Source organism: Akebia trifoliata, chromosome 8 (genome assembly GCF_017979445.1).
Source record: "Akebia trifoliata isolate Shusen 1 chromosome 8, ASM1797944v1, whole genome shotgun sequence".
Classification (NCBI taxonomy): domain Eukaryota; kingdom Viridiplantae; phylum Streptophyta; class Magnoliopsida; order Ranunculales; family Lardizabalaceae; genus Akebia; species Akebia trifoliata.
In genome coordinates this window covers 24,568,394-24,590,989 of record NC_141382.1, presented here as the reverse complement: position 1 = coordinate 24,590,989, position 22,596 = coordinate 24,568,394, and the positions used below count along the sequence as shown (strand labels likewise).

General features: G+C 34.8%; 1 protein-coding gene across 1 annotated transcript; it reads right to left on the bottom strand.

Annotated features, from left to right (window-relative positions):
- Nucleotides 1-6,889: 6,889 nt before the first annotated feature.
- LOC147396407 (uncharacterized) lies at nt 6,890-8,440 on the bottom strand. The gene is made up of 3 exons (XM_086450956.1): nt 7,953-8,440; nt 7,461-7,610; nt 6,890-7,381 (listed from the first exon to the last, which is right to left on the bottom strand). Exons 1-3 carry the CDS (start codon nt 8,415-8,417, stop codon nt 7,343-7,345), a joined length of 654 nt encoding a protein of 217 aa, XP_086307082.1. The 5' UTR covers nt 8,418-8,440; the 3' UTR covers nt 6,890-7,342.
- Nucleotides 8,441-22,596: the final 14,156 nt, after the last annotated feature.

The following is a 22,596-nucleotide window of genomic DNA, read 5'->3' as shown; positions in this document are numbered from 1 at the left end:
TTACTAGACTAGATATGATATTTTTTAAATCAGGGTCTACTTTCATCTCATACATGCTTGTTTTCCTAACTTAATCGTCTCTATCAAACTCTTCCTGGTTAGTGCTTCAATTTTGAGCATTCTCGACTAACTCTACGAGGAAATCATACGCTTGGTTGGGAGTCTGGTTTCTGAACTGACCCTTATGCATAGACTCGACTAAGGTATATTGATTTGTTGTTAATCCTCTATAAAAACTTTGTACCAACTATGCTTTGTCAATGCCATGGTGTGGGCACTTGACCAATAAATCATTGAATCTTTTTAAAGTTTGAAAAAATTCATCACCAGGATGGGCTCTAAAACTTCTAATGGAGTCCTTCATTTTCTCAGTTTTGATCATGGGGTAGAATTTGGCCATAAATTTCTTGGATAGAACATCTCAGGTGACTATGGAATTGGGTGTTAGGGAGTTCAACCTCGCATCTGTGTGGTTTGCTAAGGATAACGGGAACAAAATAAGCTTGATACTCTCATCGTCTAGATTCTGATTTATAAAAGTTTGACATATAGTCAATAATCGATTAAGGTGGGTGTAAGGTTGTTCACGCTCTAAACCGTGAAACTTAGGGGGCATATTGATGGTGGCAGCCCTAATTTTAAACTAAGGTGCATTATTCAATGGTAACATAATGCATGTAGGAGGAGATGCAAAAGCTGGAGCGAAGAGATCATTCAGAGTTCGCTCTTGATCATCCATCATAACTACTGATGGTGTTTTGCGTATCCTACTAATGGTATATTTGATCTCAGGATCAAATGGTTTTAACACGTTGTTCTGTGAGCGTTTACCAAGCATCCAAATCACACAGTCAATCAAACAATCATGAAAAAAAAAGACATGACCTAGATAAGTTGCTTAAAGCTAGACAGCTCCTAACTAGGTAGAAATAACGCAACTAACCTTCCAATTCGGTTCTATGAAGTTAATTGTGAATCATTCGGATCTCTAGATTGGATATGGCGCACAATGCATAAGGAAGGGCACTCTTAAATCACATTCCTTTCTTGAATAGACTGAGTCTATCCTCTCAAAGGACAAGATCTTACTAGATACAAAAAATAATCAAGAAGTGCAATTGGCACAACTTGAAGTCGAATTTCTCCTATGGAGCTCGTGGGCCCTATAGTCAAGTCTAATTGATTTTATTTAATTTGATTGGATGACTAGTGAGTTGATTATCCTAATTAGAGCAAGGAATTGGTAATGACTTCCAATCCTTATCTTATCATACTATCCCTAGGAGATGGGTGCTCTTTACTACTTAATTAACTATTCCACGTGTTTGCAAATTGGAAAAATAACACAAAAGGAAATGAGTAACCCACTAGCATAGAGAGGCGTGGGTCTTTCAGGATTACCTCCCGTACTAGATGGGGTGAAGACGGTTTGAGTCAACTTAGGCCACAAATTCCAATTTTGGTGTGTGAACCTAAGGAGCCGTGATAGTATTGTCCACCCGTCATCCTTCCTTAGTCTATTACAATCCAAGCCTTCTTGGATAATTAAAAAAATTACAAGGAATCTTATACAAGAATTTCTAAAATAGAAAAATAAACCTAACTAAAGATTAAAGGAAATTGAAAGAAAAGAAGAAAAAAAAATACACTTACAAGGAGCAAAATAGAAATGTTAGCATAAATGATAGTAAACAAACTCAAAAATAGATTTTGACTTATCAAAATCTTACTAATTTTGTCATATTTTATAGAAAATTTCGTTCTACCCAAAATCGATATACTATAATAGTTAATTGGAGATCGGAGCAGAAAGTTATAGTCAAGTTAAGTTCTGTTGTCTGGGGTGAAAAAAAATGGGAATGACTTTAAAAAAAAAAAAAATTCTTCTTTATTTTCTCTTAAACCCCCAAGAATACTTGAAATTATAGAAAGAAATCAAAAGAAAAAAATTAAAATAAATAAAAATAAAATAAATGAATTTTAAATCAAAACTTACCATTACTACCTTTACCTTTTCCGGCAGCGGTGCCAAAATTTTGATGGGACTATAATTATTTTTCCCACCGAAGTTAATATTAATCTTACTTTTATCTTACTTGTGGGGCAAGTAGGGGATCGAACCCAAGAGAAAGGAAGAGTAGAGTTAAGCTAAGAGGATAAAATTTAAATTAACTAAAAGGAATTAAAACTATTTTTCCTTGTATTTTTGAACTTATAAGAAGATTTAAAATTGCTAGAAAATGAATTAAAGTAAATGATGTTAAAAGCAAGTAAACTTATGAAATTAAAATACCATTGGAGGTAGATCTACCTAGAACATGTTGATGAGCAATTCCTAGTCTCTAGCCTTTTTATAACTCAATCATAAGGACTTGGTGTTAGCTCCTTAGATCGGAAAGTTTAACAAATGAAATCAAATGAGAGAATATAAATAAAGTACAATTCCTTCAAAACTTTATACTACCAATTATCTAGTTTAAGTATACTTTATCTTGATCTAATCTAAGGATAAAATATCTATATTAAGAATAAAAGGTGCAAGAAATCTTAAAGAGAACTTATAAGCATTTTAGATAAAAAAAATGCATGAAATTAGAAACAACACAAAAACTTGCTCTAGACTTTTCCACTCTCCAATGGAGAGGAGCTTAGCCAAATGTCATTGCAAGAGAGGGAAGATAAGAGATGAAATAACTTTTCTTCATTTCATGGAGAAACTTACAAATTTTTCTTCTTTTACTTCTTACAAGACTATTTAGTTAAAAGGAAAATACTAGAAGATTAAAATATAAAAATATAAGAGAAAAAACTAAGAGTCTTAGATTAAAGTAGTCTTGGATAAGATAACCAAGAGGGGCCCTTTTTCTAGATATTGAAACTCTATTTATAGAGAAAAATGTGTGTAGAAAAGTCTAAAAGTAGCTTCCATTTTTCTTTGCACAAAAAGACAAAAGAGAAGAACATGAATTAAGGATTAGGGCATTTCAAAGTGGGCCCAAATACTTTTGCCTTGAGATTTTACTTTCAAAATGTTGATTTTCTGCACAAGAAACACAAGTAATTAGATTTATCCAGTAAATAAATTTATTTATGTAGAATTAAGCCTAATTAACATGCAACATGGTATTTTGAGGCTTATCATGATTATTACCTTAATACGGAGAAATAGAGACAAAAATCAAGATAAATGTCTTGGAAACGTGCGTATAATTCAGTGTTTCAAGACATTCATTAATGGCTAATTGGTCCAATCTTGGATCTAGGTAAAGGGGTCCATATTAGGAAGTAGGGAAAGTGTTAGGCACCCTACTCCCCCCCACTGTTAGTAGTAACCTTAGATTCGATCATTTTAAAATAAAATAAAAAAGAAAAAAAAATTAAAAAAATCCGATATGTGCCTTCGAGTGAGGGACTTTGATGTTAGTTCAAACCATTGAGGGCACCCTTATTGAAAAATGGGCTCTTTGATAGCTCAAGCCTTTTGTGGTATCTGCATAGGTGTAGAGAAATGGAGAAGTTAAAGAGGGGTAGTTGAAGGGGAGAGAAATGAGAGAAGTATAATTCTTTTTTGTCCAAAACCCACTTTGATCTTCAAAGATGTGTTTCTTTTTTGACTAGTTTTGATTTTCTTGAGAGTTGAGTTGAGTTGGTAAGTTAAGGGAATTGAGAGTAAGTAAAGGGTTGAGAAATAGTTAAGGATTAAGAATTTTTTTTAAAATTATTCATTAGATGAGAATTGTGTTAAGGATGGAGGGATTTTATAGAGTTTTGGGGGTTATTGTAGGGGTAAAATGGGATAAGTTGATGAATAGGAGTAGAATGATTAGGGATTTGTGAGAAGGGGGTATGTAAATTGAGGGTAATGGAAAGATATTTTTATAAGGGAGATTAAATGGATTGGATCTTTCAACCCATTTGGATTGAGTGTTAAGTGGAATGAAATGAGTGGTGTTTGATTGAGATAATGAGGATTCAAGATAGCAGTTGATTAATTGAGTATTTGGTGAGTTGAAGAGAGTGGGTTTTGATTAAAATAAAAGGTTGTATAAGAGGGTAATTGATTATGTTTTTAGGAGGGTGGAGGAGGTGGTGACACATGTTAAAAAAGCGTGAAGATAGAGTTCTAGATGAGTTGATTGGAGAGAATGAGTGTTTAATTAGAGAGGAGGGGTGTAGTTTTAGCTTATGAGAATGAGTTTGTAGGGAATGATCAGAGTAGGTTAGAAGAGGGTGATGGATTGATGTAATTTTTTAGAAAAAATATGATGGAGGTAGATGATTTTGTAGAAAAAAGGTGATAGGTGTAGGTTGTTGGATGAGAAAAGTGAGTTGAGGTGGTGACATATATCCCACCATGATGACCATGTGTGATTAGTTATGATCTTTGGGTTGAGTTGAGATTTGGGTTTGGGTAGATTGGTTGGGTTTGGGTATAGTAATGGGTAGTGGGTAGTAGGTTGAATTGAATTGTGCTTAGTTGGTAGGTTGGGCTTGGGTATAGTAATGGGTAGTAGATTGAATTGAATTGAGCTTAGGTGGTAGGTCGGACTTGGGTATAGTAATAGATAGTGGGTAGTGGGTTGAATTGAATTAGGCTTAGGTGGTAGATTAGGCTTGGGTATGGTAATGGGTAGTGGGTTGAATTGAATTGGGCTTAGGTGGTAGGTTAGGCTTGGGTATAGTAATGGGTAGTGGGTAGTGGATTGAATTGAATTGGGCTTAGGAGGTAGGTTGGGCTTGGGCATAGTAATGGGTTGGGTTGAATTGGGGTAGGTTGAGAAGTGTAGAGTGGTGTGGTAGGTTTGGGTCCATATGCCACTTGAGTAGGGCCTTAGGCCACTTATTTGAAGAGAGAGAGAGAGAGAGAGAGAGACTTTTGTGAAGGTTTGGGCTTTAGGGCCCATTCCGATTTTTGGGGCATTTTGCATCGCGGGCCCGGTCAAATTTGGATATCTACAATTTTCATTTGAGATAACTGATTTTGGGAAAAGAAATCAAATGGCTTTTGTTTCAAATTTAAGACAATGGCAATGAGGTCATCTTGCATTAATCTATTGAGAAGACCAAGGTCACGGGCAGGGGTGACACCAGGATTTTCTTGTAGTGGGCAAACTATTGTCAAGTGTAAGGTTGATTAAGAGCTTCAAATATAATGGTTTTGGGGAGAAAATTCAAAGGTTTTTTTATTAGAGATTGAAGAAATGAGTATTTAGGTCATTTCCAATTAGTCTATGAGAGAAGGCGCAAGTCAAAGAGCAATGTCATCTTCAAAAACCTTTATTAGGCATTTTGGTCAATATTTGAGTTATCTCATGTTCTTAAATTATGACATAATTCCTTGATTTGATTAGGTCTTCCCTTGTAGATTAATGAGAAATAACTAAACCCTTCCTTTCAATCTATAGAGAAGACCGAGGTGGTGAAGGGGCATGTAATCAGTCTGAAAATATGGGGGATATTTTAGATGTTGACCAAAACATAAGGGGGTATGCTTCATGTACCCTTCCATTTGTTTTCCCATTATTCTTTGTTTTGAATGAATGCTCCTCATCGTACTTATTTAAAAAAAGAATAGTTATGCACATTTTTACCAATATAAATGGTTATGAAGTTTTCCAAGAGATCAACGTCAACACTTAATAACATATCCCAGTTGCTAGTATAAATTCTATTTCTCATTTGACTTTTATCTCATAAAAAATAAAAAAAATAGATGTTTTTTCTATCATCATACACATTAATTTTGGCTCTCATCTTTTACCGTCTTCCATTTGCATGAAAGTGCTTCTCATTTTTTACATGCCTAAATCATCTTAACCAACTTCCTTTAATTTTATCTACTAAGAAATTATTATTCCATTGAAATATAATTTTTTTTTCATTAATCTTGACATCCTCATTAGCTAAATCCATTCTATAAAAATATCTCTTATTGGTTATCCAGTATTTAATCATTCACCTTATAGAAACTTAGTAGTTTTATTAATCCTATAAAGTTTTCAGTAAAATAGTATTTTAAGATAGCCTTGTAAACTAATAAAAAATTTCCTTAAACACTTGATGTTCAGCCCTCTAACTAAAAACGCTTAGTTTTTCTCCTTAAAAGTCTGTCATTTTCAAACTCTTCAAATTCTATGGTAAATAACTTTTATTCTATTCAACCTCATCTTCAATCCGATGTTTTTGCCTTCAAGAAAACTGTTGAGTTTGCTATCAAAAAAATCTACTCGTTCAAATATCCTATCTTATTCTTCTGACTTGAAAATTGAAGTAGATAAAAACTTGAGGTTAAAAAAGTAGGTGAAACTTTTATCCAAGAGATTGAAGATGACTGATTTTGAGAAGAAAAATCAAAAATTTTTTTACTAAAGATTGAAGAAGAGGGTGACTAGATCATTTTTCATTAGTCTATTAAAGAAGATGGGAATATCATTAGTTTAAATTCGTAAGAATATTTTTAAATATTCACCAAAATGAGAAGGAGTATGTCTAAATCACCCTATTTTAAATTACCAAAACATTCAAATATTTCCCTTTTACATATTTCATTGATGAATTGTATTAAAAGATAATTAAAAAAAAATTCCTTCGACACTTCAGTTGGGTCCCACAAAAAGTGCTTTACCCTCCCACAACTTACACCTGATAATTGCATATCACCAGTCCTCTCTATCGAGGGGACCACCTAAAAGACCCCCACAAGAAGAAAAAGTCTGACAAAATATCTAACTCATAAAAGAAAGTATTGAAATGTATGTGCCTTTTTATTTGAGATAATTAATGTGCCAAAAGAAAGTAAGAAACATGCACATTGGCATGAAAAACATGATTGGCATGAAGGACATCATACTCAGCAGTTCCACCATAATTCAAATTTAAATGATCAGAATTGAGACACGTCAATGTAAGGATATATATAAAGAGAGAAAGAGACAAAAGACAGCATAAATTAGAGGGAAAAAAAAAAAAGCTAAAAACTGGGGGAGTAACCTTCAAAGTATTGTAGATATTTTTTAAATGATGAATCCTAGATGTTGGTCACAAATACGATATCCCACGTATTTGTAAAGCCAAATCATGCTATACAAAAAACTATTTGGACCCATTAGCCCACTAATATATTTTATCATGGTCCTGTTATAAAGCCCATGATCAAAATACTCTTAAATTGATTAATGGATGACAATCACTAGTCAGGCTGATTTTTCAGAGTGTAGCTTTAATGAGAGATGGACCAGTCATTTTATTGCCCATTTGGCAAGATTTGATTTCATAAACACAGTAGAACACGTGTTTGTGATTAACAAAGTATTCCTCGTTTGAAAAATGTGGACTTTCAAACTCATCTTATCTTGTCTGGCACTCTCTTCACAAATCGACCCTGGAACCAAAGAATGAAAAAAATTTGAATAAAACCAAGGGGAGAGAGAGAGAGAGAGAGAGAGAGAGAGAGAGAGAACCTTGAGTCTTGGTCTTTTATCTGCATTGAGTTTACGAACTTGATATCTTATCTTCTTAGAGAACAACCTACTCTGACGTTTCTCCTTGTATCTGAGGACTCTAGCTTCCCTTCTTCTTCTCTCTTCTTCCATTACAGGCACCTCTCCCGTCTTTTAAAAAAATAGAACATATAAATAGACAAAAATTTATAATAAGGAAAAAAAAATGAATATTTGATCAACTCTTAATCTAAAAATCTAAAATTTGCATGATAGATGATGTTCTAGCCGTTGGATTTGATCATTTTTCTCTGTGGGCTTTGATGGGTCTTAGACCATAATGAAAGAAATCATCAATCAAGCTGATTTTGGTGAAACCAAACAGTCATTAGTAAATAGTGTGCCAAGTGGCGCATTAATAGATCATGGAGTGGGGTAATTTTGTAGGACAAAACCACCTAATTTAACTCTAAAATATAAGATAGTGAAGGTACGTAGTTGGGTGTTACTTACAAAGGTCTTGTTAGCCATTGAAAGAGAATAATCGTCAGCCCAAAGTGAACCTCGGTTCGACCATGCATCCATGACATCCTGATGATTCAAATTCAAATTCAGATTCAAATTCGATTTCGAAGATACGGTCTTCTTTATCTCTTCGCCCCAAAACTCTAAATCCTCTCTTTTTACAATACCATCATAACAGATTTCTGCTTCTAAGCATTCATTTGTGCTCTTCACCTTAAGTTCTGTCTCCTCTTTGTCGTCATCATCATCATCGTTTTCTTCTTTAACTTGTTGTTCTTCTTCAAAGGGGAATGCATCCCATTCCATGAAGTTCCATTCAAGGTCCCCATACATGCTCTCCCCTAATTCATCCAATGCATCAAAATCATTGTCGCCATTTCTTGATGAGTTGCAAATAACAGGCACCTGTTGTTCCTGCTTGGGATTTCTTAAGAAACAATTGTATCTTCCCATGGTTTTCTTCCTCTCTCTCTCTTTCTATCCTATCTCTAATATTGTGAACATGAAGGTGCTTGGATATATTATATTTGAAGAAAAAGGGCTATGGGTATTTCAGTACTTTAGTGCTTTTTATCCTACATGGCACCTTATCTTTTAGCTATTGGTCAGTTGATGACCAACTTTGTCGTGATTGGGAGTCACGACAAGCAAATTGAATCCCAAGCACCTTGAGAAAAACAACTTTGTAGAAAAACATTAGATCGTCCACTTACATACCTAGATTATGTATCTAATAAGAATAACTTTACTAATTGTGATTATTTGAAAAGTGGACTCTCTACTTGAATACTTGATAGAAAAAAAAATCCATCATATTCAAGTACAAATATCATTTTCTTTCGACTCTTTCTGTTTGCTTTCGTACTGTAGTAAAAGAATACTATTGATCGGATAAAAAAAATCATTGAGTTTTAGTTGTAATAAGTGAGAGAGCATAAGAAAGAGTAGAAGATGAGAAGAGGGTCCAATCTGATCAAATCAACTTCATGCAGGGAGTAATATTGTGTTTTCCTGTTCTTCTCTATGTGTTGGTTTCATTGGGTGTCCACATGGCCCTACACATAATACATGTATCCAATTAAGATACCACCGATTGGGAGTAAGAGAATTAAGAGAGTTTCTCTTGCACTAGAAATGTGAAACAACCAACATATAAGGGCCACTAATAGAAATTAGGCATTTAACATCGATTTATAATCAACGTTATTGTCTTTTAACTTTGTCTCTAACATCAGTTAGAAAACCGACATTAAATTGATTGACGTCTTAAATACAGGGTTATATCGTTGGTTATAAACTGACTTTATATTTTTCGAATAACGTCAATTGTTCCATCATCAAAGGTAAGTCAGTAATGTAAAAAAATAATTATAATATAACGTTGGTGTTTATTAAAATCGACATTATATTTATGTTTCTTTTTATAGTTTTTTTTTTCCTCAGGGCCATGCCCTACAAATTAAATAGAAACAAAACCTGCTGATGCTGCTGTAATAGAAATAGAAATATATATATATGCACTTGCAACAGAAACCTAAATAGATCACATATATGCACACGCAACAGAAACAAAAACAAAAACATGACTATATATGAAATTAACCTACAGAAATAGAAACATGTATGTAACAGAAACATATAAATATATATATATATAGGGTCCCGTTCGGCACCCAACCATTTACCCAACAATTTGCCCAACATTTTTTGTCCTACATGGGTTAGAAGTTTTGAAATAGGCTGATTTTTGGTGAGGATGATCTCTATGGTGAGGAGATCATCCTCACCAAAAATCAGCCCATTCCAAAACTTCTAACCCCATCACAAATGGTTTACAAAAAATGGACGGTCCACAAATTTTCAACTTGTAAACATGAGGTTAGAAGTTTTGGAATGGGCTAATTTTTGGTGAGGATGATCTTCTAACCATAGAGATCATCCTCACCAAAAATCAGCCTATTCCAAAACTTTTAACCTATGTAGGACAAAACATGTTGGGCAAATTGTTGGGTAAATGGTTGGGCGCTGAACATTTCCCATATATATATATATTTTGAATTTTCAGAAACAAAAATATGCATATATGCCACACCAACACCATAAACAATGGCAATTAGTTTATAACCACCATGCTACCACCACGGCCACCATGATACACTACCATGCTATCATCATAGCACCATCATGCCGCCACCACCACCACCACCACCACCAAAATGGCATTACCACCACCATATGCCACTACGACCACTATATATAATAGAAAATATACTAATTATATAAGAGGAAGAACATGAAATTTAAACACAAAAAAATTGCACCAGTATACTAATTAAAACTCATAATTTTTATTTTCTAGATTTTCTTTTTTGTACAGTTTTCATAAATCATTCCTAGAACCAAGAAATTATTATGAGATATCTTTACTTAAAAAAGTAAAGGATCGTTACTTATTATTTGAGTTTAAATTCAGAATTAAGGAATAATCTAAGTATATTATCATCAAATTAACTGTAATACCCCAAATTTTCAACTCGTATCTCAAAGAAAACAAATGGTGATATTTTGAGGAAAATTACAAAAAAGGGACTTAGAGGAAAACACTCGGATATTGTTATGATCATTTTCAATGGAAATTGACTTTTCCATTGGATCCAAAAAGGTTAAAAAATATACTTTAGCCTGTAAACAAGTTCGAATTCGAGTTCGGATGAAAAAGTTCTAAAATTCTCGAATTTCGTGTTAAGTGGGACTTAAAATAGTGAAATTTCACTATAGCGAGAATCAAAATAATTCAACTGCACCATTAGGTCCACAACGAAAAAAAACTCAAAATGGAATACTCATTCGTCATTTTTCGAGTCTGAATAGTTAAGTTATTGCCAAAATTAGAAATCATAGAAAAATTACAAAGATGCCCTCAGTCCTTTTCTATCTAAAAGAAAGTTGACTTTCTTTTAATTCTTTCTCTTCTTCTCCAAATAACCAAATACCAACCCACTCTCAACCCAAGGGTTTCGACCCATTCCTGTCAAGTTCTAGAACAAACGAGGCCGAGTTGAACCTCGACGAAGAAGGCAAAGTTGTCGGCTATGACGAGAGCTACAACCTCACCATCTTTGTTTGCCCATTCTCGTTTGTCTTCCCCATCCTCCATAAAAAATCAGTCGTATAATTCGAGTGAACCTCAACACACTCCATCTGAAGGTTTCATCGAGTTAAGAGTTAGGCCTCTCTTCAATGTAGAAGAAAAAGATAGCGATGTCGTCGGATACTTTGTAAATCCTTGCTCATTTTGTATCCAAGTCAACCCAACCTCGACTCTTGTGCCATCCAACCTTGAATTGTAGTGCTAGCTTTTCACCTTTGGAGTTTACGAATTTCGGTAGGGGACTCTCACTTCTTATTGGTAACCGTAGTTTTCAAAATATGCATTTAGAAAATTTTATCGAACATGTGTCGAGTTTATAAATCATATAAATCTTTATTTAATTTGCAATCCATGTTAGAAATAGAGTTTTGATGTATTTTTATCAAGTTTAAACATTACTTTCATGGGTCGGTCGAGGGATTCGAAGAACGAAAGAGAAACGCAAAAATTCTGGTCAAAAATTGAAAGTTAGAGCAAACTGAAGCTTGCTGACGGCGTCGCCTTCAGCACCTAGTGGCCTTGTTGTCGGTCATCGTTAGAATTGAAGGTGCCGTCGTTAGAATATTTTTTGGTTAAAAATTGATTTTGGCTTTTGTTTTGCTCTCCCCACAGCTTATACATGATTTCTCACCCTTTATTTCATTAAAAATATTTAAGTAAATGTTCCATTTACTTTAAGTTCTTTAATGAATTAAGGTTTTACCCCCATTTTGGAACAATGGGAATGGTTTCAAGATCCTAATCTTCAAGGATCAAAATCCAAATTTTGATTTCAAAAATAAAACGTAAATTTCGACAAATTTTCAAAATTTTTTAATATCTTTCACGTTACTTTAAATTAAGGTATAAAAATTACATGGTGTCGAATCTCGTATTCGAGGCTTCCATTTCCAAAAATCGATTTTAAATTTCAAGAATTTTGAAAATTTGAGTTTTCGACACTTAGCCAAATTTTTACGAGCTTTTTCAATTTTGGCAATTTGACTTTGAGTACTTATTGGGACCCCGTTTTAACTAAACTTTGATAATTTTTCGATTGAATGATCAAAATGAAATTTAGAACTTAAAAATAAAAATGTTGGATTTGAAAAGTTGAGAAGTGAAGACATCGAGAAAATGGGAAATAGGGAATGAAACGACAAAATGCTAGAATCACACCCGAGGGGTGATGTTTGCATTTTACATTGAAGTGTTGTGCGTAGGTTAGTAAAGGGATATTCAGGGATATTGATTGGTTGCATCTTTATTTAAGTTTTGTTAGCGTAGAGGTCCTGAGTTCTGTTATTTATTTTAAGTGAGGTGACTACAGTTGCATGGTAGGAAACTGGATATCCATTCTCAACCTTGTATTGTTAATTTCTCGTTTGTTTTATAAAAAAATGATATATATATATATATATTGCATGGTAGGAAACTGGATATCCATTCTCAACTTTGTATTGTTAATTTCTCGTTTGTTTTAAAAAAATTATATATATATATATGTAGTTATTTTGTGAGCTGTTAAAGAACTTGTGAATGTTTGAAAGGATAGAATGTCATATCATGTAGAGTGATGTATTATCGTAGGATGTACGGTAGAGATCACCAAGCTCATATGTGATATGATACGTGTATGAGAGTGGAGTCACAACTGGAATCCGGGTCCATTCCTTTCTATTTTTACCAGTGAACGTGTATTGTAAAGGCGGTCGTATATGAATAGAGTTTTATGATTTTGGAATCACATGCATGCATGATTAGTCAGTGATCACAAACAATCTAGTAAGCAGTCAAACGTTCTGACACATCGAAAAGAGACCCATTGCTTACGGTCATGTTAAACGACTAGCTTGAGCCGGATAAATGGTCTTGCAAGTGTGGTAAACAGTGACCAGCCACAAAAATCAAGAACTAATATTTTATTTTGGAATATTATGTCTCGACTAAGAACGATCAAATCGTGAATCCCAACTTTCTAATTCCATTACTCCACCATTGTGTAATATGTACATGTTATTCTAATTTGAATTATAAACTGTAAAACATGTTTATTACTTTAATGTTGTCAATTATATTTATATAAGAATGAAAATATTTAGTGAGTATTGTTAAATGATGTTATGTAGATTTTTAAACTATTTAGTTGCCCATCCCTGGCTATATGTACTAGTTAATCGTAGTTTAATTTGTAAAAGTTTTGCATGTTTTGAAATGACTTAGTATGATTACTCGATCACGTTAGGTGAGGTTATTAGTAGAAATTGCTTGTGGACCTATTGGGTAACTATTGTTACTCACCCTTTCCTTCTTACTTTTTTGAGTTTCAAAACTTACAGTTACTGAGGTAGGTGCAGAGTCTGCAAGTGAAGAATATTCTGTTGGTCAGATCGACAACCAGAGTCTGTTGCATGGTGAGTATTAGGGCTACACCCTTTAGTTGGGTCAATTTCGTCCAGGATGTATATAGATTTTAGGGTTGAGTGTTAGGCTCATGTTAGAGTGAGTATTTTGTAATGCTGTATATTGTTGAACTTTCGCACTCTGATCTACTTGCGTGTTAGATATATTTAGTCTTCCGTTGTTATTTCGTGTTTGCATTTTTATATGTAGGATTTATTGTATATTAGATTATCAAGTTTTCGAGTTTCGTGGAACGCTAACATAAACAGAGAGAGCCTTATCCAAATTTTGAGATGCTACCTAGTACCTCGAGATTTGACCTTGGGATTTATGTTAGTGTTTGGCGGGGCGCCATATATGTTATCAAAGCATAGTATTAGATCCGTATGTGATACATATCTGCTATGTTTCGGAGAATAGGCTGATACCATAACATTAGAGGTAATTATAGAGTATCACTAGGAATTCAATATGCGAGCTCATTAGTAGTTTCGTATTGGGATTGCGAGCTCTACTGTGTCTAGAAGTCCGTAGAACCTAGTAAGCCTAAGATAAGATTCTATGTTCATTTTGTTAGTAATAAAATGATGTTCTGTGACGTCCCGGCAAACGCTAACACAAATCCCAAGGCCACCTCGAGGCACTAGGTGGCACCTCGAAATTTTGGCATGGTCTCATCTGTTTATGTTAGCGTTTTACGGAACTCAAACCTGATAAACCAAATCCAAACAATCCTGTATAAAGCAACATACCAACAATGAATAAGAAGCGGAAGAAGAAAAATTTTACGAACATTATGAGTGAAGTCAGAGTTGCGCGAAAAGGAATAAGGATATACAGGATTACAAAATTTTATCCTCACTCTAACATAGTCCTATCACTCGGCCCAAAACACTATATACACCTCCTAGGACGAACAAACTCCTAAAGGAAGTAATTCCAATGCTCACCGAATAATGGACACTGGTCGTCAATCTGACCAACCAAATGCTCCTCGACTGATGGCTCAACACTCGCCTCCCCTAGCACAGGCTCTGCAACTAAAAAAAACATGAAAGGAAAGGGTGAGTAACAATGGTTACCCAGTAGGTCCACAAACAATTCCTATTAATAACTTCACCTAACGTGATCAAATAATCATACTGCATCATTTCAAAACATGCAAGTTTTACAATTAAAACTACGATTAACTGGTATATATAGCCAAGGATGAGCAATTAAACATTTTAAAAATTACACATAGCATCAATCATCCATACTCATTATACATTTTCCCTTTTATGCAAATACAGTTGACAACATTGAAATAATAGACATACTTTGCAGTTTATAATTCGAAATATAACAACAAATACATAGTACAAGTGGTGGAGTGATGGAATTTGAGCATTGGGATTCACGACTGGATCGCTCCCAGTCGGGACATGATGTTACAACATAAGTCTGGCTTTTAGTTCCTGATTTTGTGATCGATCGCTGCGTTTACCACACTGGTGACCATTTATCCGGCTCAGGCCGACCGTTTGACATGACCGTAAGCAATGGGTTAGAACGTTCGACTACTACTAGATTGTTAGTGATCACTGACCAATCATCTTCGTCTATGCCTATCAGGCGTGCATGTGATTCCCAAAATAACACTCCACTCGTATACGATCACCTTTACAATACACGTTCACTGGTAAAGATAAGAAGAGAATGGACCCGGATTCCAGTTGTGACTCCACTCCCATACGCGTCCCATACCACGTATAAGCTTGGTAGTCCTTACCGTACATCCCAGGATAGTGCACCCTCCGGATGATGTGATGCACTATCCCTTCAGGTATTCACAGACCCTTTAACAACTCACAAAATAGCTACATATATATATATTGTTTTTCATTTAAAATAAAAGAGAAACTAACAAAACAAGGTTGATAATGGATATCTAGTTCCTACTATGCAACTGTGGCCCCCCGACCTAAAATAAATAACAGTACTCAGCGCATGTGCTAACATAATTTTAAATAAATATACAATCCTTTCATTAATAACATGGATATCCTTTCACCAACCTACACACAACATACAATGTAAAAGGCAGACATCACCCCTCGGGTGTGACTCTGACATTTTACCGATCATCCCTTTTTCCATTCTTTCGACATTCTCATTTTTCATCTTTTCAAATCAAATCATTCATTTTCAATATTTCAAAGTCATTTTTTGATTTTTCATCGAAAACCATCAAGGTTTATTCAAAACGAGGTCCCGACGATGCATGGGACTAAAACTGTTAAAAATAAGGAAAATTGGTGAAAATTTGACTAAGTGTCGGAAACTCAATTTTTTAAAGTTCTCGAAATTAAAAATGGACTTTTGGAAGTGAAAGCCTCAAGCATGAGATTCGACACCATATAAATTTTATAGCCTAATTCAAAGTAACGCGAAAGTTATTACATTTTGAAAATTTGTCGAAAACGTCGAAATCTGCGTTTTGTTCTTGAAACCAAAATTTGGATTTTGATCCTTTGAGATTTGGATCTCGAAACCATTCCCATTGTTCCGAAATGGGGGGTAAAATTTTAATTTAATTAAAGAACTTAAATGTTTTTAATGAAATGAAGAGTGGGAAAATCCAGTATAGGCAATGAGGAGGCCAACGCAAAAGTCAGAGTCTGATTTTTGACTAAAAAAATACTGTCTGCGGTAGAAGGTTGTTATGTCTGTGGAACCGACGGCTCTTGTCGACAGAAGAATTTTGTCAGTGGTAGAAGGTTGATTCTGTCGGTGCGACCGACGGCATCTGCTAACAGAACTGAACACTTCACGATTTTTGGGTTCTTTTATGATCAAATTTTTGGATTCTTCTTCCGTTCTTCAAACCCTTCGACCCACCCACGAATTCAACATTTCTAATTGATAAAACAACATCAAATCTCTAATCAAACATCAAATCTTTAATCATAATCATGGATTGAAAATTTAACAAATATTTCTACTATTTACAAACAACTAACAAGTTTTGTAAAAACCTAAATGCACATTTCGAAATCTAAAGTTACCAATAGGAGTTGAAAGTCTCCTACTTGATTTGTGGACGTCGAACGTGAGGAACTCGCACAATAATCAAGGTTGGTGGTAAAAGAGTCGATGTTGGGTTGAGTTTGGTGCAAAGTGAGCGAGGGTTTGCAACTCCCTCGACGACAACACTCTCCTTTACTTCTACACAAGAAGACGAGTCTCTACTAACAAGGTAAAGCTTCGAGTTTGATGATACCCTAATTTACTTGTTGATTTTTTATGGAGGGTGATGAAAACGAACGTGAATGGGTTAACAAGGAGGGTAAGGTTGTAGCTATCGTCGTAGCCGACAACTTTGTCTTCTTTGTCGGGGTTCAACGGTCCTTCCTTCTCAACGAATCTTGAGGTGAAGAGATGAGAATCATACGTTTGAGAAAAAGGGCTGATATTTGGGTTCTTTAGAGAAGAGGGAAACAAATGAGAATGAAAGAAAATTTGCTTTCTTTTATAGAAAGCTGAGGGCATACTTGTAATTTTCCCATCATTTCTAGTTTCGATTGTAACTTAACTATTCGGACTCGAAAAATGATAAACGAGTATACCATTTCGAATAATTTTTTGTTGCGGTCCTAATGGTGCAGTCAAATCTTCCTGATTCTCCCTCTAACGAAAAGTTTCTATTTTGGGTCCCGCTCAACATGAAATTCGAGGATTTGTTAACTTTTCCACCCGAACTTGAATTCAAACTTGCTTACAGGCTAAAGTATATATTTCGATCATTTTGAAACTAATGGCGAAGTTGGTTTTCAACAAAAATGAACAAAGCATAATCCGGGTACTTGACTCTAAGTTTTCTTTTTAGAATATTCCTCAAATTAATACTATCTGATATCTTCGAGATACGAGTTAAAAAAATGGGATGCTACATGTTCATTACTAGATTTCTTATTATAATAGTAGTTAGTGCTTCCATAATAATGATATTGGCATGGTTTTGAGAAGTACCTTGCTTCTGATAAATAGTAGATTACTGAACTTGCATGTTAGGAAAGATGCAAAGAAATAGAATTACAATTGGACCCGTGACAAGAAGTCAAACTGGTGGGAAAGACCTACCTGGGTCGAGTAAACTCACCAAGATAGAATGGATGATAGAAGCAATCTCAGAGATATCTCAGAGTTAGGCTTGCATGGAAAGGAGACAATCAGAGATATTTGAGGCTCAAATGATCATGGTGGGGCAATTGACAAAAATAGTAGAGTAGATAGAAGAAAAACTCGACCACCATCTTAAGAATAAATCCCAAAAGCAACCAAGAGAATATATCCCACCACAAGGAGGACTACGAGAGGAAATAGGGATAGTACAATCACCGCCTCAAAGCCGAGTAGAAGAAAGGCAGTTAGGATCTAATAAGAGGTAAACAATTATGAAACTAGCAAAGTCGTGGGGAGAACAACCATACATAAGAAGTGAGACTATAGAGATACCCGCTCAAGAGATGAAAGAATTTTACAAGAAACAACAACATATGCTACTAAATTAGTTAAAAGAAAAAGTAGTGGCATGCTATGAATATGGTAAGTTGGGGCATAGAGGGGAGCAATGTTTAGGTCAACGTCAACTGTTTAAAGATGCGTAGCTCAGAAAGATGTTGGATGGGCAAATTCAAGGAACAATAAGGCTATCAAATTTTAACATGGTCGATGACATGCTTATACCATCGCAAACGGACCGAACTAACAATCGAGAGTGAGAGGGGGATGGAATTACAGATGTCCCATGGACAAACTAGTCAACTCCCAACCTCTCTTCCTTCCAGATCGGACCCGGCCAAGAGGTTAATGTATTCAAGGCCAATCGTCCTTGGAATAGTTTACCCACAGTATAGAGCTACTCTACTACCGAGTTGTAGATTTTCCTTATCACTGAGTCATAGAGTAGTTGGAACTCCAACGATACCAGCAAGGCCAAGAGTACCAACGAGGCAGGTCCAGAGATTATAGACTTTAGTCTAGCAACTGCTCACATTACAGAAATCTATGAAGACAAAATCAGTGAAATGTTACGCGTATGGTCATGTGGGACATATTAGGAGAGAGTGACATTTATCACAGTCGTAAACTGAGGTTGTGACCCAAGAGAAAGTACCTGTCTCCAACAAAATTTTGAAAGGTACGGTTACTAATTAGAATGTTATAAATTGAAGTTCTATTCAATACTGATCCCTTTAGATCCTATACTTCTACTAAGATTTTACACACTTGCTTGAGCTAGAAATTTTCGAGACGAGTCGAGTAATAAAACTATCTACACCACTGGGAGACTATGATTAATAAATAGTTGTTGAGTGCTATGGGGCAAGGAATGTTGATGAAATAAGCATTGTAAGGTAGGGCAGAAAGGAATATTATGAATAAAAATGTGTGTGGTGGGGATGCGCATATTTATAACATGATAATGATATGTTGTTGAGTTTGTGTGAGTAAAGGCTAAAAGTATTTGTCGGCAAGTGATGTTTAGAATGATATGGTGTCTGGTGATGAAAATAAGGCAGTGTGTGGTGATGGTAAATATTAGGGGTATAAGCAATATGGAAAGGGAATGATAGTAACATATTGAATGAGGGTAGCTTAGACCTTTCGATTATGAAAGATTAGAAGAAAGGATTTTATTTTCTTATGAAGCCTTGTGTGAAGAAATAATGAGGTTTGGAAGATTAAGTTGGCACCTGTAGAATATAGGTGTGCAATCTAAAATTGAAATTTTGTATGTGACAAAAATGAACGAGTATTTGGAGGTAAACTTGATGTGTGAAAGATGCATTTCATTATGAGTATAGTAAGAAAGCGTGTGGCTTATAGCTTATGGGGTTGTTTGAGGTAGTTGAATGGATAGGCATGTTGGCTTACAAATTTATTCTATCACCACCACTTGAACAGATTCACGACGTGTCCCATGTACCCATGTTGAGGAGATATCGGTACATGGGGAATAAAGGTTTTGATGTGGTTTGCGAAGTTAGTGTTGGTAAATACTTATATTATAGGAGTGGTGTGTTTGTAATAAGACTGTGTATTGAGGAGTAATTTGCATTGTAAGTACGAGTACGCATAATAGGCGATGTAGATGGTAAGGAAAACAAAGATAAAGGGATAGAAAAGATGCGAAAGGATTATTGATAAAGATTGGTAGGAAATTGGTATAGTGTGAGTTGATTATTGTCTTAGGGTTATACAAATAATGGATTAGTTGGAGTATGAGCTTGAATGGGAGTGATCAATTGATGGACATTGGGTTGATGAAAAATAGGTGACATGAAGTTTAGGAGTCATAAATGAAATTGGCCTGAGACCAAGAATAAATAATAATCGCATATAGGTGTTGTTGGTTATAGATGTCGTGTTAGTAATGGCAACAACGTTTGATTACGTATAATTTCAATTTCAAGGATGAAATTTTTCTTAAGGGGGGGGGAGAATGTAATATCCTGAATTTTCAACTCGTATCTCGAAAAAATCAAATCGTGATATTTTGAGGAAAATTCTGAAAAAGGGACTTAGAATAAAACATTCGGATATTGTTATATTCATTTTTAATGGAAATTAACTTTGCCATTGGATTCAAAAAGGTCGAAATATATACTTTAGCCTGTAAGCAAGCTTGAATTCGAGTTCGAATGAAAAAGTTCTAAAATCCTCGAATTTCACGTTAAGTAGGACCTAAAATAGTGAAATTTCGTTAGAGCGAGAATCATAATAATTCGACTGCACTATTAGGTCCGCAATGAAAAAATACTCAAAATGGAATACACATCTGTCAATTTTTGAGTCCGAATAGTTAAGTTATTGCCAAAATTAGAAATAATGGAAAAATTATAAAGATACTTTCATCTCCTTTCTATTTAAAAGAAAGTTGGCTTTTTTTTAATTCTTTCTCTTCTTCTCTAAAGAACCAAACACTAGCCCACTCTCAACCCAAGGGTTTCGACCTATTCCCGTCAAGTTCTAGTGCAAACAAGACCGAGTTGAACCTCGATGAAGAAGGCAAACTTGTTGACTACTACAAGAGCTACAACCTCACCATCTTTGTTTGCCCATTCTTTCTTGTCTTCCCCATCCTCCATAAAAAATCAGTCGTGTAGTTCGAGTAAATCTCAACACACTCTATCCGAAGGCTTCATCGAGTTAGGAGTTAGGTCTATCTTCAATGTAGAAGAGAATGAGAGTGCCATCGTCAGATGCTTTGCAAACCCTCACTCATTTTACATCCAAGTCAGCTTAACTTCGACCCTCGTGCCATCCAACCTTGAATTGTAATGCTAGCTCGTCACCTTTGGCGTTCACGAACTTTGGTAGGAGACTCTCACTTCCTATTGGTAACCATAGTTTTCGAAATATGCATTTAAGAAATTTTATCGAACATGTGTTGAGTTTATAAATCGTAGAAATCTTTATTTAATTTGCAATCCATGTTAGAAATAGAGTTTTGATGTGTTTTTATCAAGTTTGAACCTTAATTTCATGGGTGGGTCGAGGAATTTGAAGAACAGAAGAGAAACGTGAAAAATCTAATCAAAAATCGAAAGTTCGAACAAATTGAAGCTTGCTGATGGTGCCGCCATCATAATTTTTTTCAGTCAAAAACTGATACTGGCTTTAGGCTTGCTCACGCCACAGCTTATACACGATTTCTCACTCTTTATTTCATTAAAAACATTTAAATAAATGTTCCATTTACTTTAAGTTCTTTAATAAAATTGAGGTTTTACCCCCCATTTCGAAACAATGGGAATGGTTTCAAGATCCAATCTTAATGGATCAAATTTTGAATTTTGATTTCAAGAATAAAACATAAATTTTTATGATTTTGACAAATTTTCAAAAGTTAATATCTTTTGCGTTACTTTACAAACTTTGAAAAATCGAGTTTCCGATAGTTAGCCAAATTTTTACCAACTTTTCCAGTTTGACAGTTTGACTTCATGTACTTATTAGGATCCCATTGTGACTAAACTTTGATAGTTTTTCGCTTGAATGATCGAAATAAAATTGAGAATTTGAAAATAAAAATGCTGGATTTAAAAAGTTGAGAAGTGAAGATATCGAGAAAATGGGAAAAAGGGGATGAAACGGTAAAATGCTAGAATCACACCCGAGGGATGATGTCTGCATTTTATATTGATGTGTTGTGCGTAGGTTGGTGAAGGGATATCCAGGGATAACGATTGGTTGCATGTTTATTTAAATTTTGTTAGCGCAAAGGCCCTGAGTTCTGTTATTTATTTTAGGTCAGGTGGCCACAGTTGCATGGTAGGAAATTGGATATCCATTCTGAACCTTATATTGTTAATTTCTCGTTTGTTTTTAAAGAAAAACGATATATATATATATATATATATATATATATATATATATATATATATATATATATATATATGTAGCTATTTTATGAGTTGTTAAAGAGCTTGTGAATGTCTGAAAGGATAGTGTGTCATATCATGTGGAGTGATGTACTATCGTAGGATGTATGGTAGGGACCACGAAACTCATATGTGGTATGGGACACGTATAAGAGTGGAGTCACAACTGGAATCTGGGTCCATTCTTTTTTATTTTTACCAGTGAACGTGTATTGTAAAGGTGATCGTACATGCATGGAGTTGTATAATTTGTGACTCACATGCACGCCGGATAGACGTAGACGAAGATGATTAGTCAATGATTACTAACAATCTAGTAGTAGTCAAACGTTCTGACACATTGAAAAGAGACCTATTGCTTACGATCACGTCAAATGGCCAGCATGAGCCAGATAAATGGTCCTGCAAGTGCGGTAAACAACGACCAGTCACAAAAATCAGGAACTAATGTTTTATTTTGGAATATCATGTCCCAACTGAGAGTGATCCAGTCGTGAATCTTAATTTTCTAATTCCACTACTCCATCATTGTGTAATATGTACCTGTTGTTCTAATTTGAATTATAAATTACAAAGTGTGTTTACTATTTTAATGTTGTCAATTATATTTGTATAAGAATGAAAATGTATAGTGAGAATTGATGATTGATGTTATGTGGATTTTTAAACT